We start from the raw sequence: 18,667 nt of genomic DNA on the forward strand, positions 1-18,667 counted from the left end.
CAGTGATTTTGGAGCCCCAAAAATAAAGTCTGACACTGTTTCCGCTGTTCCCCATCTATTTCCCATGAAGTGATGGGACCAGATGCCATGATCTTAGTTTTCTGAATGTTGAGTTTTAAGCCAACTTTTTCACTCTCCTCTTTCACTTTCATCAAGAGGCTTTTTAGCCTCTTCACTTTCTGCACTGTAGGGGCCCACAAATTATTTTGAGATTTGCAGTAAATTCAGCTGGGCATGAGCCAGCTGCATGGCCCTTCCTGCAAGAGTGGGATGTCAGGGTAGCCCTGAGGTCATGTTCCAAGCACAGATGACAGCTGTCAGGCTATGGCATGGCACAGCCCAGGCTGGGGTTTCAACTCCCCCCCTCAGTGTCCCCATGTAGCAGCAATATCACAGGACATTAATAAAATCAATTATTGGATAAAAATCACTGGTTTCCAATGCTTCATTTTGTGCTATTAGCAGGAGAATGCTGTTTCAAAAGAAGATAACAGAGAGAGTGTGAAAGGGAGAGATCAATTACCTGATAAGCTGGAGGGGTGCCTGAGATGAATGTGCATGTGGGCACGAGTGGCCCCCCTCTACCTGCCAAGTGTGGGCTGAGCGCCTGCACTGCTGTCTGCGGTGCCTGCCCTGGGCTCTCCTGTTAGGTGCCTGGAGGACAGAAGGGCATCCTGGGAGTGATGGGATGGGTGGTACCCAGGCAGCTTCAGATACGTGCACAGGGCCAGGGGTCAGTAACACATGAATGAACATCTCATCCTTGGTGACTGTGCCAGCCCCGGGGCTCCAGTCCTCATGGTCCATGTCAGGGCCTGGTCAATAGTTTTTTCCAGATGCAGTGTTCTTTTGGCTTTCTTGAACCTAAAAGGTCTGAGCTTTGCTGATACAGACTGCCTCTCCCCTAGTGGGGGCAGTACTAGCATCCACTGGGCAGTGACTATCAAGGGAAGCACCCAGCTTGCAGAGGCCCTGAAGCCCAGACCCCTTACTGGCTGTGAGGAATCTCTGGTGGCTGCAGAGCTGGGTGGGCAGGGCAGAGGCGGCAGGCCGGGGTCTGGGCAGGAATCGGCCTCCCCCTGTGTGAATCTCCTTGCCTCCTCTGCACTGGAGGGTCCAAGAGTCAGAGCTCTGCTTGGGCTTGCTCTGCCACCATCCACTGGAGGACCTCAGACAAGCCAGTAACCTTTCTGAAACTTTGTCTTCCCTACCCTGCAGAGGGTCTTGGTGAGAATGAATCAAGATGATGAATGCATTTTGATATTTGGCAAAACTAATACAATTATGTAAAGTTTAAAAATAAAATAAAATTTAAAAAAAAGGAAATAAAAAAAACAAAAACAATAACAACAACAACAACAAAAAAGATGAATGCAGAAATCGCTTTACACATTCTAAAGTGCTGTCTCCTCATATGATGAGGGTTGTTACTCGCTCCCCCTTGGAGGCTTCTTAAAAATAACTATAGATTCCTGGGTTGCAGAAGGAAATGGCAACCCACTCCAGTATTCTTGCCTAGAGAATCCTGTGGACAGAGGAGCCTGGTTAGCTGCTGTTCATAGGGTCGCATAGAATCAGACACGACTAAAGTGACTTAGCATGCCTGCATGCATTGGAGAAGGAAATGGCAACCCACTTCAGTATTCTTGCCTGGAGAATCCCAGGGACGGAAGAGCCTGGTGGGCTGCCGTCTATGGGGTCGCACAGAGTCGGACACAACTGAAACGACTTAGCAGCAGCAGCAGCAGCCTGGGTTGGAGAAAGGAAGGAACACACAAGGTGTCTGTCCAGCAGGTATCACCCCCCCGTTATAGATGGATCGCTTGCTTTCCATTGCTGCCCTTCTTTGGCAGAGCAGGGAATGGCAGTCATTGTGTACCTACTATGTGTCAGCCATTGTGCCGGCACTTTCCATCACATGTCTAAAATTACCCCAGAGAGGTGGCCTCTGGGGTTAGTATTCTAGAATCCAAGTCCCAGCCCTGTTGCTTCCTAATTGTGGTATCTTGAGCAAGGTGCTTGGACTGTTGAGACGGCCTTGTCTGCGTATTGGGAATACGAGCAACATCCATTTCCTAAAATTATGAGAATTACATGATATAAGTGTGTATAGGTCCTAACCCAGTGCCCGGTATATGAGTACAGTACTCATTAAATGGTAGCTGCCATTGTCGTCATCATCATTTATTATTACTGCTGATGGTTTTATTAATGTCCTACATCTGCCCCATCTTTGCATTGAACCTTGCTGGCACATGCTTGGTCTCTGGGCACTGACAGAGGGAGCTGAGAGGGCCCGGAGCTGTCCTCACCGACTTCCCCTTCATGTCCCATAGATTTCGGATGGTGATTGGGATGACCTATGGGACCAGTTTGATGAGCGGCGGTATCTGAATGCCAAGAAGTGGCGTGTCGGCGACGATCCCTATAAGCTGTATGCTTTCAACCAGCGGGAGAGTGAGCGGATCGCCAGCAACCGGGTGGTCCCAGATACTCGTCTTTTCAGGTACTTCCTCCCGACCCCTCCCCACAGTCATGAGGGGTAAGTTCAGTGCTGGAAAAATGGGTGTGGAGTGTAAGTCATGAGTGGGAGTCCCAGCGGTTCTTAATCCAGGCATCTCCTAATAATTACTTGGGGAACTTTTAAAAAATGCTGATGCCAGCCTCCAACCAGCTGAAGCATCACTTCTCTGAGCTCCCCAAGTGATGCCAGTGAGCAGCCAGGATTGAGAATCGCCACCACAGGTAAGTGTTTCTTGAACTTAAATAATCTGAGGTTCTTGTCACACTGATTCAGCAGGTCTGCGGTGGGGCCTGAGAGTCTCCATTCCTGTCAGACTCCCAGGTTCTGCTGATGGATGGTCCAGGGCTCACATCGAATAGCAAAGGCTTAGAACAATAGTTCTCAAAATGTGGTTTCCCAGACCAGGAGACCAGCATCAGCATTACCAGTTAGAACTGCAGGTTCTAAGCTTCCCCCCATAACTACTGATTGAGGTGCTCCAGGAGACCAGGATCTACATCGCCAGTTAGAACTGCAGATTCTAAGCTTCCCCCCAGAACTACTGAGTGAGGTGCTCTGGGGTGGGGCCTGGTGACCTGTGTCTCAGCATGCACTGCCAGTGATTCTGATGCCTGCTTAAATTTGTAAACCACAGAGCATCAGCTGGCACTGCAGCTTTCTTTTGTGGATCAGATAAAGTCCATGGTTGGTGGGTGGGTCCAGCTTAGAGGCCCTGGGTTTGAGTAGACAGTAGGCCCTGGAATAAAGATGCTTACCTGCCTACACTATGCAGCCCTCTGCCTCTGTCCAGGAGACAGGCTTTGTCTCAGTTTGTTTGGAGACCTCTGGCTTCTCTGGTTCCTTCTTGCCCCCTCCTCTCAGTTTCTTCAACCACAAGGGTCAATATGCTGCCATCCTGTTGGCAACTGGCATCACCTTTACCAAGAAGCTCCTACTATAGCTCTTGGCCCACCCTGGGGACCCGACTCCATAGACACAATTTAACCTCTTCCTTTTCCCATCATGCCTTGCAGCTAAGGTTAAACTAGTTATAACACCAGTTGCCCTCTAGGGGGAGAAATCTGTGATGTGTGATAGGAATTCAATAAATGTTAGCTGAGCAGATGAAAGGGAGAGTAAGCCTGGAAAGACAATTGACTGCTCTCTTCCCATCTGCCTTACGAGTAAACAGGACAAAAGGAGCTAGAGGAAGTCCCCTTCTCCATATCCTCCCATCCTCATGGGCTTCAGATAAGGAATCAGGAGAATAGCCTCCATTAAAGGGAAAAAGGCCTTTTCCCTTAAAGAATTCTCATTACTGAAAAGAGAAGAGTGAAGAAACAGCATGTGGGAGGGGGCTGAGCTTATTAAATTTGCTTCCAATTTCCCTACCACAGTAATTGCATTGTGAGTTATAGGATGCATTAGGACAGTGCCTGAGACCCAGAACTATTAGCTGAGCATTAGAGCAGGTGCTGCTGAGAGGGTGGGCACTGGGGGGCATGGCCTAGGAATCCACAGTTGCACAGGTGGAGTGAGGAGGGGAGAAAAGAGGAAGGCTGTGAGGGTTTCACCAACAGCCCGCTGTGCTGGCTGAAAAGCCAGTGCACTGAGGGATGGAACCCCTGAGAAACTGGTCATATTGGGGCATCATGTGATAGAAGCCTCAGAGGGGCAGGGGGCTTGATCCTCTGTGTGAAGTTGATCAGACTCACCATCTTTCTCTTGGTCCTTTTTCCCATGGAGTCCATAGTATTTTATGGGAGGCAGTGGGGTTTACCCGTAGCCTGGAATGACTGAGTTGAAGAGTAAGAAATAAGACTAGGGAAGGTTTTGAACTCCCCATTCCAGGGTTTATGGGAGTCTTAGAGTCCATGGGGTAGGTGGTGAGGATAGTTTAGAAATGAGTGACTACAGTTTCCAGTGAATCTATTCATTCACCCTATGAGGTTATCAACCTTTCCCTGCCCACCCCACTCCTTATGTAACACTTGACATTTTCACAATCTTGAGACAGAAAGCTGCTGTCTTGGGTCTTCAGTCATGTCTTTGCTGCTGCTCCATCTCCTCATCCCCGATTCAAGTCCAGTGAGAGGAGTTGAGCAAGGTGACCAGCAATGGCCTTCCACCCATCCCTGCCCCATCTTAGGTTTGTCGTCTCATCTGTGCTTGAACCAGGTAACCTTGAAGCTTTCTCACTCCCCGAGTGCCACACAGTTGTGATGGGTTCGTTCTTCCATGGTTGACCTTCTCTTTTTCATATATAAATACATACATACACTCTGCTCTCCCACCCGCCTTGGTCTCATGTGAAGACTACACGGGTGCTTCATCAGAGCATCCAAATTTTCCCCTAAGGCCCATAGTTCTGTTAACGTGGATGAGAGCCTTAATTTCTAGTGGTCACAAGGATGAATAGATGTGGCTGCCTGTGTTGGGGATGGGGTGGGGGTGGAGTGCCGTAAATAACTATTTCAACGTGAGGAAGAGACAGTGTCTAGCTGGGGTGAGTCTGAGAAGATTTCCCAGGGGAGTTCCACTATTTATAAAGCATTGACTGGTCCAGCAAATAGTCCCCGTTTCTCAGGCCAGGCGCTCCCACCCATCACCACATTCTGGTGACAACAGCTGGATTTGCCATCATCCAAGTAGCACATAAAACGTCTGGCAGACAGGAAGCCATTAAGTGGAGGCACACCCCTCGAGAAGGGGGAAAATATTTTGATAAAGCACATGTATATTTTTGCTGTTGCCTGGCAATGCTTACTATGGGGTTGCTTTGATTGCAGGGGAGCAGGTGGCAGGGTGGATGCACCCAGAAGCTATGGGCTGGTGGGGGGTGGTGTTGGTGAGAGCTGGGAAGCCTCGTTAGTTCACCTCCCCCTGGCCAGGCTGGGTCTGAGTGTTCCACTCGGCATATCCTCCTGGGCTCTGTCCAGTGCGGTGCTAAGTGGTTCGAACAGTGGGATGCCTATCGCTTGCCTGGAGGGAAAATTCCACACTTCGATACATCTCACCGGGAAGACATTTTTCCTTTGCTCTTTTCCATCCTGGGAAATGAAGGGGCTGTGGCCCTGTCTAGGATTGCATTTCTCCTTCCTTGTATTTACTCGGTTGGAATGGCTGTCGAAGATGATCATAATTTCTCTCCTTGTACTCGTCACTGAGTGGTAATAGGATAAAAATCTTTGTGGTTGGAATGGCTAAGCATAAAAAATGTTCATATTCCCTCAGAGTCAAGGCGATTCCACTAGCTCAGCACAGAGTTGGTGAGTCCACATCAAGGTGGAGGGAGGGGAGGGGAAACCCATCACAGACACTTAGCTTTGCAAACAGGCTCGCCCATCCACTGCATTCTGGCCCCTCCTGTGCACCATTTTTCAGCACAGGAGTTTGTGAGCCTGGTGACAGAGGTTCTGAGAGCGCTTCACTCCAGAGCACTTCAGAGTTTCAAAGAGCTTTGAGGGGAATAGTGGGAGGAGTTTCCCAATAGCCTGGAATCTCAGCAGGAGAATTGTGTCTGCTGCCCTGAGGACCACCTGCAGGGCCGGGAAGGGGTTCTCACCAGGGTCCGGGGGAAGAAAGACCACAGAGGCTGAGACAGCAGGTGTCTCTGTGCCAGGATTCCTTCCACTCTGGTCCCATGTCTCTTGCCTGCTGACCCTGCAGGCTCTTCCCTCACCCCCTCCCCCCAATCCTGTCTGCTCTGTGAGTTTCAGACAGATTTCCCTTATAGTTAATTCAGTAAACATTGGACCACTTTCACTTTCACACTGGCCCTATCTTTTCATTGTAGCAACCCTGAGAGATGCCCTAGGCAATACATCCTTGGGCAGCACAATATTCTGAGAGCCCCTGCTGGTGGGGAGACCAAGCTCATTCTGAATTGGGAGCCTGCCCACGGAGGTGGAGTGCAGTGTGGGATCTTGGCTCTGAGGCTCTGACATCTTCAGGGTAGGGTGTTGGTTCTTAGACCTCGGAGTTTACTCGGGGGTGAGATGGGAGAGATGTGTGAATTCCAGTCACATTTTGCAAGACAGTTTGTTCATTCTCGTGCTGTATAGTATTCCTTTGGAGGAAAATGTTACAATTTGTATATCTAGTCTACTGTTAATACTTATTTAGGGTTTTTCCAGTGTGAAATTCTTCTGATAGAGCGCCTATGAGTAACCTTTTATTTATCTCCTGGCGAACAGGCATATAGGTTCCTGTAGGGTGTGTCCCTGGCAGCTTTTCTAGATATTGTCAAACATCTAAGGAAGTGGTCATACCATTTCCACCCCACTGGCAATGCAAGAATTCCAGCGGCTCCGCAGCTTTGTTGCCAGTCGTTTGCTATTGTCTGTCTCTTTCATGTTAGCCTTTCTAGAGCCTGAGCAGTGGTGTATCACTGTGGTTTAAGTCTGCCTTTCCCTGCTAATCAGTGAAGTGGAGTACCTCTTCCTAAGCATATTAGCTACTTGTATACTTGATCAAGGGTCTTGCTCCTCCCCTGTTCATCTTGCTATGTCCTTTGCCCAGGAACCAAACACGAAGCCTGGCTCTTAGTCCGTCCTCAGTCATCTGCTCCTCTTCTGATTAGTTTCTGGCATTTTGTCCTGTATCTGGGCAGCGTGATAAAATGGGGGAAACGGCTGGACTGAGCATGAGAAGAGCAGAGTTTCGTCTAAGTTACTTCCCAACTCCTCAGCTCTCTGGGTATGTTTCTTCACCTGTAAGAAGTAAGAGAGCTTCCCAGGTGATGCAGTGTGAATCTGCCTGTTGATGCAGGAGACATGGGTTTGATTCCTGGATCAGGAAGATCTCCTGGAGAAGGAAGTGGCAACCCACTCCAGTATTCTTGCCTGGAAAATCCCATGGACAGAGGAGCCTGGCGGACTACAGTCCATGGGGTTACAAATAGTTGGACATGACTGAACAACTGAGTGCAAACACACACACACACACACACACACACACACACACACACACACAAGAAGTAAGAAGTAGCTCAGAGACTGTGAATAAGGTTACCTCTAGCTCTGCTGCTGGTGGAAGATACTCTGCCAGTACATGCCAGAAGTGACTTAGAAAGTGGTTCAGGATGGAGGCAATTTCCAGATGCAGGACTCCCTCTGTCTTAGCAGCACCTCCCTACTCCTCAAAGCCCTGGATTAATCCTTCTTCTCACACACAGGAGGCAAGGGTCCCACAGAACCCGTAGAACCATCCTTTTAATTTGCTGCCATGGCCATTTCCATGCATGACCTCCCCCTCCCTCTCATGCCTTCCCCTCAGTGGAGGTGACCAGACTCCCTCCCAACTGGAGATCCAAATGTAAGCTGGTTTAACACCGTCTTTGCACTTATTTGAACATCTCAGGACCTCTTAAACACAATGACAACAAAACTGTTTGCCCCTGGAGTTGACATGTCACGTGGATGGCAACTTGACTGCAAACTGCAAACTGGCCTGCCCACGTTTTTCAGTCTAAGTATAGGAAGTTGGAACATGTGGCTTCTTTCCCTTTAAGACCCAGGATGCTGGCATGTGCAGTTACCATTACCCACTAACACTTTGAAGAACACTTGTGGTGTGATGCCCCTAATGCAGAGAGAAACAAGGCTGGCAGGACTGGCTCGATGAGGTCCAGGGGATCTCAGGACACCTGCCGCAATTTCTCAGTGAAAGGCTGAACCTTGTGGTGAGTCCCTCAGATTAGGATAATCACATCTTATATTTATAGGAGACTTTCCTAAGCCCTCTCACATCTCCTGCCCTTGATGTCCTCAGTACCCTCTGGGTGAAGGGGCCATTGTGATTTCTCAGTGGATGAAAGAGAGGCCCAGGCAAGGCTACTGGTTGGCTAAGTGGCAGGTAGGTTTCCTCACCATGTGAACTTGGAGAGAGAGCATCTTTGCCACTTACCAGCTGATCCTGGTGTGAGTTACTCAACTCCTAAGCCTCAGTTTCCTCATCTTTAAAATGGGAATAATAATGGTACCCAGGGTTGCTGTGGGAGTAAGCAAATCCATCCATGTCAAATGCAGAGCCTGGTCTTTAACCCCTCATAAGCTTGTGGTGACTGTTAGCTGTGGTCGTGAGCAAACTGGTATTAGTCTGAGGACCAGCATTAGCACTCAGACCCTGGGATCTTTTCACTGCTTCGCAGCTGTGGGCAAAAGCAGGTCCAGGAGGTGGGAGAGGGTGACTGAAACCAGGAGAAAGGGGCGACGTGGGTAAGTTTGGAGAGGTCCTGGCTTGGCACCTGCCCCCAACGATGTTCTCCGAGAGCTAGGTAGGCAGGGGTGGAGGGGACGGGGGCAGGGAAGTTGTGCAGAGAGCATCCTGCCTCAGCCTTGGCTCTCAGCACCCAACACTTCACTTGCCTGAATGTCAGACTTACTTTGAAAATGAGAACGTTGAAACAAGCCATGAGGCAATCACAATGCCGCATCTGGTAAAATTTGCACTTTTCAGATCCTAGGGATAGATGCCAAGGCCAGCAGAGGGAGTGATTTCAGGGCTGGGGGCCAGGAAGTACAAAATGTGTTTGACAAGAGCTGAAAAGAGCAGAGAGGAGATGACAGCTGTGGGTGGGAGAAGCCGTGGGAAGGAGGCCACCCGTGTGGTCCTGGTGACAGACAGTGGGATGAAGTGACATGAGCCCTGGGCCCCAGGGTGCCAGGAAAACTCACTGAGGAATGTGTGATGTGACAGAAGAAGGGCTCTGCTGGGGGACCTGTGGAATCATGTAGCAGCCGGGCTTCCATCTGGGCTGGCGAGGGGCACAATCAGCAGAGGCCCCTTGCGGAGTCCTGGGTGTCCTGGACGCAGTAAGAGGAGCCACTTACGTTGGACTGAAGCAGATTATATCCAACAGCTCTCACCTCCTGCGCTCACCTCACCCTCCCAGTGACCCTGAAGCCAGCCCATCAGGCATCGTTACCTCTGTTCTCTGGTTTTCCCGCTTCTCCCTGTCCCTGCTTGATTCATTAAGTAGACACTTCCTTTTTTCCCTTGCCGCAAGCCTTGCTGAGCCTGCCTCTCAAGACACCAAGTACCCAGTCTGCTTTCATGTCTCCGTCTCAGGGCAAGCCCACTGCCCACCCTGTAACTCAAGCCTTTGGTGGCCCCCCTCCTCGCCCACCCTTGATTTGTTGAGTCTAACTCCTGGATAGCTCTTGGCTTCTGACTTTGCTCCCTGCTCATTGCTGCCCCTCTACCTGGGTGACAGCAGAAGCCCCCAGCCACCCTCCCACTGGGCTGTGGTCCCACACCCGTCCACCCTCCACGCCTCCTCCATGGACAGCATCCCAGAGGCGGATGCATGGAGCCCCATCCAAAGTCCTGCCCTGCTGCCAGCTCACCCAGCCCCTGAAGCCACGCCCACCACAGCCAGGCCCAGGCTTGCAGCTGCCTGACTGTGCACGAGGGTTCATGCCTTCTCACCTTCTCATCCTCACAGCCCTCTCTGCTTGGGATGCTCTCTCACCTTTCAGGAACCCGGGTGGGTGGGGTCCCCACTCCAGGGAGACATTGTGCCCCCTCAGGCCAAGTAGGGCAGCACCTCCCACTCCCATGCTCACCTCTGAGCAGCACCCGTTACCCCATTTTCAAGCTCTCCCTCTCCCCTCCTTGAACGACCTGGGCAGACGTGCTGGCTTATCTTTGCACCCCCCTCCAGAGCCCCGCAGAGAACCTGGCACTCAGATGCTTCATCAGTCTCAACTGAAGACTGATGGATTCAAAGAACACCCCACTGGATTCATTCTCAAACCATCTGAAAACATCAGGGTTTGCAAGTGCAGGCGTGGGAATGAATCCTCAGAGCACAGGGAGAAAATCAAATCACGGGAAATTTAAAACCACCTTCACTCAACAAAGAATTCTCTGTGTTAGCACATAAATCCAGGACCATAATCAGCCAACATTTATTGATCAAACTATTCCCCTGACACGTGGTAGGCACCTTATATATGTTCTTTCAGTTAAGCCTCACAACAACTTTGCTATGATCCGGGGTTTAGAGAGGAGGAAAGTGACTGCAGTCAGTTGACGATCTGGCCCATGGGAACATCAAGCAGTAGAAACGTGGCCACTACCCATGGAGAAGATGGCACAGCTGTGCAGAAGTGGGAGGGAGGCCAGGGAGCCCGTGAAAAGTGCAATGGAGGCACTGACCTAGGCTGAACGTTGCACAAATAGAGGCAGCTGTATAAAGGATGATGGCTGGATAGGGAGGCATGTGGAGATCATGGTGCGGTTATGACCAAGAAGGAGTGGACTGGGTTAGTAGGGCTAGAAGGCTCAGGTGAGGGAACTATCAGGCAGGGCTAACACAATGGTGGGGGCTTTGGGATGCAGCCAAGGTTTAGCTTAGATAACTACCAAAGGTAGGGAGACTTAGATATGTGAAGCAGGATGTTAGGAAGATTAATATGGAAGGTTGGGGGGAAGGAATGAGATGAGGTGCAGTCAGAAGGCTGTTGCAGTCCCACAGACCATGGGGTTGGGCCGGGCTTGGGCACAGGGAAGTGAGAATAAAGGGATGGAGGTAAAAGTTGGTGCATGACTAACTTGGGGATGGACCAACCGTCTAGAAGGGTGTGGGCAGGCATGAGAAGTCTTGGCTTTTTACCTCCTCAGCTCAGACCTTCCACAAGGCCACCACTGTGAATTCCCTGGAGAATAAGAGATGCTTGGCCTTCAAGCAGATCATTCCAGATCTCAGTGTGCTGGGTCTGACCACATCCCTGGAGTCACTAGGGTATCTTCCCTCAACTGTTTCAGTTAGAGGAACATTTCCCCCTTCAGGTAAAGGGAAGGAATGACTCTTCTCTGATCCTTTAGCTGAAATGTCTAATAAATACCAGGAAATAGCTCAGAAAGATCAAGGGGGGACATCCTTCCTTCTGGACAGCCAGACTTGTGATTTTCCATCTTTCCAGTACCTTCCAGTGTGCAGACTTCAAGAACAAAGACAGAGAGAAAGGTCAATATGAACCAAAGGTTTTCAAGTGAGTGAGCTGGCTGACCATCAAGGGGCATTCTAGTGGAGCATGAGAGCTCAGAGTTGGGAGCCAGGCCATCTGGTGTGACATCGAGATGTGGCTGCTTACTGACTGTGACCTCACAGTCTTCTCCATGATGGTCTCAGAGCACCTTCCTCAGGGAATGATTGTGCAGATTTAAAGCTCTTGGAAGAATACCTGAGACATAGGGTTCTGTCACTGTTATCTATTATTACTACTGTGTAATGTGATTCAAGCAGGACTAAAATAAGACTTGGAGAAGCCCTAGTCTCAGACACTGAGGAATCTTTTTCAGGAAACATTTCAAAAATAAGCCTTGGCCCACCTCCACACTTCCGGGTCCTGGCTAGACTCTGCACTTGTCTTTTGAGAACATGCTCCCCTGTGCACACACATGCACATATGCGGGCACCCAGTTACCATCTGGGTGGTGCTTGGTACCAACTGACATGGGGCCTGGCAGCATCCCAAGAGAAGCCTCTTTGCAGCTTCCTGAGAACAGCCGATCTCCTTGAGAAAACGGTGCGGCTACTTCCCTGTGGTTTCCACCAGACCTCAGTGTTCCACTCCCTTCAAAGGGGCCGCTCAACAAAAGGCCAAAATTAGTTGTCTAGGAAAACACAGTGGTGCGGAGTGGAGCCGTGGTCATTTCTGGAAGGTCTAAATGCGACAGAGGTGTCCGCATTCTGCAGGTCAGGTGTGTGTCTTGAGCCCAGATAGCACGTGATTGCTTGGGTGGCAGCAGTGTGTGAGGAGATAAACTGGGGCTGTGCTGTGTGGTGCTCAGTCATTTAGTCATGTCCCACTCTTTGCAACCCCATGGACTGTAGCCATCCAGGCTCTTTTGTCCATGGGGATTCTCCAGGCAAGAATACTGGAGTGGGTTACCATGCCCTCCTCCAGGGAATCTTCCCGACTCAGGGATTGAACTCAGGTCTCCCGCATTGTGGGTGGATTCTTTACCATCTGAGCCATCAGGGAAGCCCAGGAATACTGGTGTGCGTAGCCTATCCCGTCTCCAAGGGATCTTCTGGACTCAGGAATTGAACCAGGGTTTCCTGCATTGCAGGCAGATTCTTTACCAGCTGAGTTACCAGGGAAGCCCAAATTGGGGCTAGAGATTGGAAAACCATACCAACTCATTCATATCAGCAGCACCAAGAACAGAGCTGGGGATGTTGGTTCCAGAGCAAGTGTGGTGATGTCGTGTCTCCTGTGTTTAGTGTCCACACTGTCTGTGGAGGGTGGACATAGGTGCATTGTTATTTAGTGGAACAAATGCTTGAACTATATGTTCAGATACCATTTGATATATCTGTGCAGATCTGATCTGTAGAGTTGGGGAAAGGAGGAGATGCTGAGGGAGATTTTCTCAAAATTTAATTTTACAGTTTATAGTGCTTTTAATTATTCTGAGGTTGTGGCCTTTTGAGTATTTAAACACCCTTTCTTTGATGAAATAACAATGATGCTAGATGCTGAGAGTTTTAAAATATATTTTTGCTGCAAAAGAAAATGGTGCAAGTCTAATAATGGCCTTGATAATTTTTGAAAATTTTATTTTGCTCACATGAAAGAACCCAGTATCTAGAAACTATTGTCTGACACTAATGTTGAAATTTTAATTTGCATTATATACAAGCTTTAGTAATGACCTAGGACAATGGTGTCTAATAGAAATATATGTAAGCCATGTAGGTAATTTAAATTTTTCTAATAGTCACATTTTAAAAAGTAAAATTTTAAGTGAAATTAGTTTTAATAATATATATTATTTTAACCCGATCACCTGGAGAAGAAAATGGCAACCCTCTCCAGTGTTCTTGCCTGGAAAATCCCATGGACAGAGGAGCCTGAAGGTCTACAGTCCACGAGGTTGCAGAGTCAGATACGACTTAGCAACTAAACCACCAGCACCACCACCATTCATGGTATCATTTTGACATATAATCAATGTCAAAAAATTACTGATGAGGTATCTTATGTTTGGTATCAGTGTTGGAAATCTTGTGTGTATTGCACACTTACAGTGTATCTCCATTCTGATTTATCGCAAGTGCTCAATAGCCGCATGTGGCTGGTGGCTACCATATTGGACAGTGCAGGTCTGGGAGAAGAGAGCATCCGAGCTAACGTCTGGCAGCCCTACTGGATAGGATTCCGTCTCTTCCCTCCCATGTAAGGAAGCATTGTTCATCCCCAGGACTCATTGAACAAGGGGAACATCCCAGTGTTTTAAACACAGCTGAGTATTTTCACTGCAACACAGAATGCCTCAGAACCTCCACAGACACAAGATGACTATCCCAGATGTCTCCCTGGACAGCATGAGCCAGAGGCTCCCTGTTTTCCCCACATGGTACCATTCTCAGTTTTGGGACTTGTTTGGTCTCCTCTGTATGACTCACCTTGGCACCTCACCCAACTTGCAGTTCTGCAACTTCCTTGAGCTGGTGTAACCTGTCACCTGGCAAGGGACATTTCTTCCTCTGGCTTTGACCCCATGAAAGCCTCACCTGCTTCCTCCCCCACTCATCCACCACTCATTATTCAGATGTTTATTATATATGTCTACTGTGTTTAGTCACCATGCCAGGTACTGAAGTTAGAACTACAAATGAGCCCTGGGTTTCACTGCAGCTAACAATCAGCAGAGGAGACAGAGAAGTAGTTCCCAATGCCTGATCATAAACTGCACTGGTAGGGGGAGTGCAGAGTCCTAGGGGAGCACATTAGAAAAGCCTTAGATATCAAGAAAGGCTTCCGGGGGAAGTACCTTCCAAGCCAGGATTAGAAGAGGAGAAAATAGCCAGGCCTGGGAAAAGAGGAGAATGCATTCCAGACGCACGGGACTGGGGCCAGCACCTTCAGAGGTCCGGAGGGACAAAGAGCAGGTCAGGCAGAACGTGGCTGAAAATTGGAGGATGTGACGGGAGGAGTCAGAGGTGGTGCCGGCTCACCAAGGATGGTAAGCGGTGATTTGGAGTTTCAACTTTATTTTGTGAGCACTTCGGCAGTGTTGAAACATGTTAAAGATGTACAGTTTGGAATGGTCATTCTAGCTGCGGCATGCAGGAGAGATTGGATAGGGATAAAGTCAGCTAGGAAGTGGCTGCAATAATCCAGCAAAGACATGAGGGGAATAGAGAGAAACAGTCAGGTCAGGAGATAAGTAAGAAGGATTGACAGGACTAGGTTTAGTGAGATTGGATGTCGGGGAGGTGGAGGCAGGATTTGAGAATCTCTCTTGGGTTTGGGCACATGATAGGTGGTGAGTTGGGAAACATGGAAGGGTCAGCAGACTTGGACAAGGTGAGAGAGGCGGAGGGCAGCTGAAAAGGTCATCACATGGGGACATTCAAAAGAAGATGTTCATCAGGTTAAGGTTAGGGTTGGGATCATTAGCAAACAGATGGGAAATTGAAGGCTTAGAAACAAGTAAAATAATCTAAAGAAAAGGAAGATTGAGAAGAGAATGGCTTAGGAGAGAATTTTGGAGGGGAACACCAGAATTTCAGAGGGGAGAAAGAAAAGGAAAACCAAACCAAGAAATAGCTTAAGAAGGGGAGAGCCATGCTAGGGTAATTTCACCAAAGCCAAGGGCAAAGAACCAAACATTTAATGATATGTGTGACCTTCAATATTAACCTCTACAGAGTTGACAAGCAAGATAAAGACTGAAAAGTTTCTGTTAGATTTAGCAACATGGATCACTTCCTGGCTTTTTGACTAAGATCAAGTGTAGATTGAGCGACATAGAGAAATAATGGGGAGTTTGGTGGGAATGTTTTGAGGGGACAGGCTGATAAAGGCCACTGGAAAACAGTGGCCAGTAACCCTGTATGGACTGGGGCCACTGTAAACCATCTCAAAGTACCCCGTGACCTCCCTCAACAACACCCCCAACCAAGCCTAAGTGCTTTAAGGAAGCAGTCAGTTCAATAGACAAGAACTAGGAAATCTTAGCTTGGCCACTACCTAGTGGCATGATCTTTGCGGGTCAATTCACCCACTGTTCTGGGCCTCAGTTTACACATCTTAAAAAAAAAGAGAGCTGGAAGCAGTGTTTTTTAAAATCTGTGTCCTACAAAATTCTGTGTGGTAGGATGTTAGGTGGTTCAGTATATCCCTTAAATATAGAGTTCCCGTTATATGTGAAGGATTACAGGGCAAGGTCAAAGCTTGGTTAACAGAGGCTAATGGAAGTCTCAGTGTACAAGAATGAATCACCAAAAAAGTATTCTAATAGTTTTCCAGTATTTCTCATGCACCAAACTTATCTGACTCTTGTAGACTTTCTAAAAATATATTTATTTATTTATTTGGCTGTGTCAGGTTTTATTTGCGGAGTGTGGGCTCCAGAGTGCACAGGTTCAGTAGTTGTGGCTTGTGGGCTTAGCTGCCCAAAGACATGTGGGATCTTGGTTCCCTGACCAGGGATAGAACCTACATCCCTTGAGTGGAAGACAGATTCTTAACCACTGGACCACCAGAGAAGTCCCAACTCTTATAGACTTTATTCACAGAGCATGCACAGACTTCTCTTGGAAATACAGTCCAGCAGCTCACAGTGTAGGAACTGATCACCAGAGGAGCTCCGTGGTCCTTTCCCATCCAGTACGGCAGCAGTCCAGGAGTTTGTATGGAGCCAAAGAGGGAAAGATCTTCCATCTACTCTGGGCTGCAAAATGGAGGCAGAGACCGAGCCTTTAGGGCCTCCAGACAACGTGTCCTTTACATCCTGGTGACTCCCTGCGCCAGTTAGCTTCCCAGTTTGTCAGCAAAGACCCTTTGGGGCATTCTTGTAGTACATCGGCAGGAAAATGCAGAATTGACTTAGGAGATCACCATTCTGATCTACAGCCTGCAGTTAATAATGACAGTGGAAGTGCTCTAGAGTTGTCAAGATGTAGATTTTTCTTATAAACCCGATGCTAATGGAAGTAGGTGGCTAAGAAATCTAGAGGGTCCTCTGAGGAGCAGGAATTGAACTGCAGACCTCGAACTGGCCTGACAGATAGATTCAACCAAGAACAAGGCGATGGTTGGTACAAGGGAATGTTTTTATTGGCCTAAATAGGCCCACCCTGAGAACAAGTGCTCTGCCAAATGGCCTTGTGTTCATGGAATGGAGGGATGTCTGTGATGCCATCTAGGTCAATCTTTCTTAACTGAACTTCTGCAAGTGAATCACACCTTAAAGCCTTCTGACATCATTGTAGGAAATGCATTAACCTCTGTGCATGGAAGGGTACTTACTAGTTATGCACCATCCATGGGAGAAGTAAGAAGAGAGACACTGCAACAATTTTTCCATGGATTGTGATTCATATTAAGAAGTCCTCAAGAGCTGAAATTAGACTGCAGCCATGAAATTAAAAGATGCTTGCTCCTTGGAAGAAAAGCTATGACAAACCTAGAGAATGTATTTAAAAGCAGAGACATTACTTTGCTGACAAAGGTCTACATAGTCAAAGCTATAGTTTTTCTAATAGCCATGTATGGATGTGAGAGTTGGACCACAAAGAAAGCTGAGCACTGAAGAATCAATGCTTTTGAATTGTGGTGCTGGAGAAGACTCTTGAGAGTCCTTTGGTCTGCAAGGAGATCAAACCAGTCAATCCTAAAGGAAATCAATCCTGAATATTCATTGGGAGGACTGATGCTGAAGCTGCAGTACATTGGCCAACTGATGCCAAGAGCCAACTCATTAGAAAAGACTCTGATGCTGGGAGAGATTGAAGGCAGGAAGAGAAGGGGACGACAGAGGATGAGATGGTTGGATGGCATCACTGACTCAACGGACATCAGTTTGAGCAAGCTCCAGGCGATGCTAAAGGACAGGGAAGCCTGGTGTGCTTCAGTGCACGGGGTCACAAAGAGTCAGACACAACTGAGCTACTGAACAACAGCAAAAGAGCTGAACTATGAATATTGGAACAGCCCCCACAGGTACCCCTTAAGAACTTCCCTCTCTATACTGGGGCCCTAGGAATCCATACCTGACAACATCTTGATGCCAGCAGAGCATGAATGAAGGGTCCAGTGGAGGTTCTGGAGTTCCATGCTGGGAGAATTGTGATGCCTTTGCATAGCTCTTCCACTAAGTACCCCAGGGGATTTACCTTTGACTCCGCAGGGAGTGAGAAACCCTGGTGAAGTTGGTTTTTCAGGAGCTAAGGGTACCCGTATTCATTGTCTGTTGCTACATAACAAATTACCACAAAATTTAGTGCCTTAAAATAATGTTTATTGGGATTTCCCTGGTGGTCCAGTGGTTAAGACTCTGCACTTCCACTGCAGGGGACGTGGGTTTGATCCCTGGTCAGGGAACTAAGATCCCACATGCTGCCAAAAAAAAATAAGGTGCAGCCCCCCCAAAAATAATAATGCTTATCATTTAAGAGTTTCTGTGGCTCAGGAATTCAGGCATGGCCAAGGTGGGTCTCTCACAGGCAGTGTTCAAGGTGTCATCTGGGGCTGCAGGTATCTCAAAGCACATCTTGGGGCACATTTCAGGTGGGGGGCCCTCTTCCAAGTTCACTGACATGGTTGTTGGCAGAATTCGTTCCATCACAGGCTATGGACCAGAAGCCCGCTTTCAGTTCCTTGCCATGTGAGGCTCCCCTTCATGGTAGCGTGTTTCAGCAAAGCATATTAGCCCAAAAGAGGGAAGTCACCATCTTTTGTGACCTAATCACAAAAGTGACATCCCATCACTTTAACTGTAGTCTGTCCTTTAAAAGCAAGACACCAGGTTTTGTCCACAAGGAGGTAGGGGCTGGGGGCCTTCAGCTGCCCAGCCCAGAGCCCAGTCCAGTTCCTAAGCAGTTCACTTCCTGCCCTGGCCCATTTACCTCCTTCCCAGGACACTGCTGCTGCTGCTGCTAAGTCACTTTAGTTGTGTCCGACTCTGTGCGACCCCATAGATGGCAGCCCACCAGGCTCCCCCGTCCCTGGGATTATCCAGGCAAGAACACTGGAGTGGGTTGCCATTTCCTTCTCCAATGCATGAAAGTGAAAAGTGAAAGTGAAGGCGCTCAGTCGCATCCAACTCTTAGCGACCCCATGGACTGCAGTCTACCAGGCTCCTCCGTCCATGGGATTTTCCAAGCAAGAGTACTGGAGTGGGGTGCCATTGCCTTCTCCT

The 18,667-nt window shown here is 48.5% G+C and overlaps 1 protein-coding gene across 1 annotated transcript in view; it reads left to right on the forward strand.

Annotated features, from left to right (window-relative positions):
* GALNT14 (polypeptide N-acetylgalactosaminyltransferase 14) overlaps positions 1-18,667 on the forward strand; it is a 217,101-nt gene that overhangs the window by 138,379 nt on the left and 60,055 nt on the right. Inside the window, exon 2 of the mRNA XM_025261310.3 lies at positions 2,337-2,506. Coding sequence (XP_025117095.1) covers positions 2,337-2,506 — 170 coding nt within the window. The remainder of the gene's footprint in view (positions 1-2,336; positions 2,507-18,667) is intronic.

The sequence above is a fragment of the Bubalus bubalis genome, chromosome 12 (assembly GCF_019923935.1).
Source record: "Bubalus bubalis isolate 160015118507 breed Murrah chromosome 12, NDDB_SH_1, whole genome shotgun sequence".
In the NCBI taxonomy this organism is placed as follows: Eukaryota; Metazoa; Chordata; class Mammalia; order Artiodactyla; family Bovidae; genus Bubalus; species Bubalus bubalis.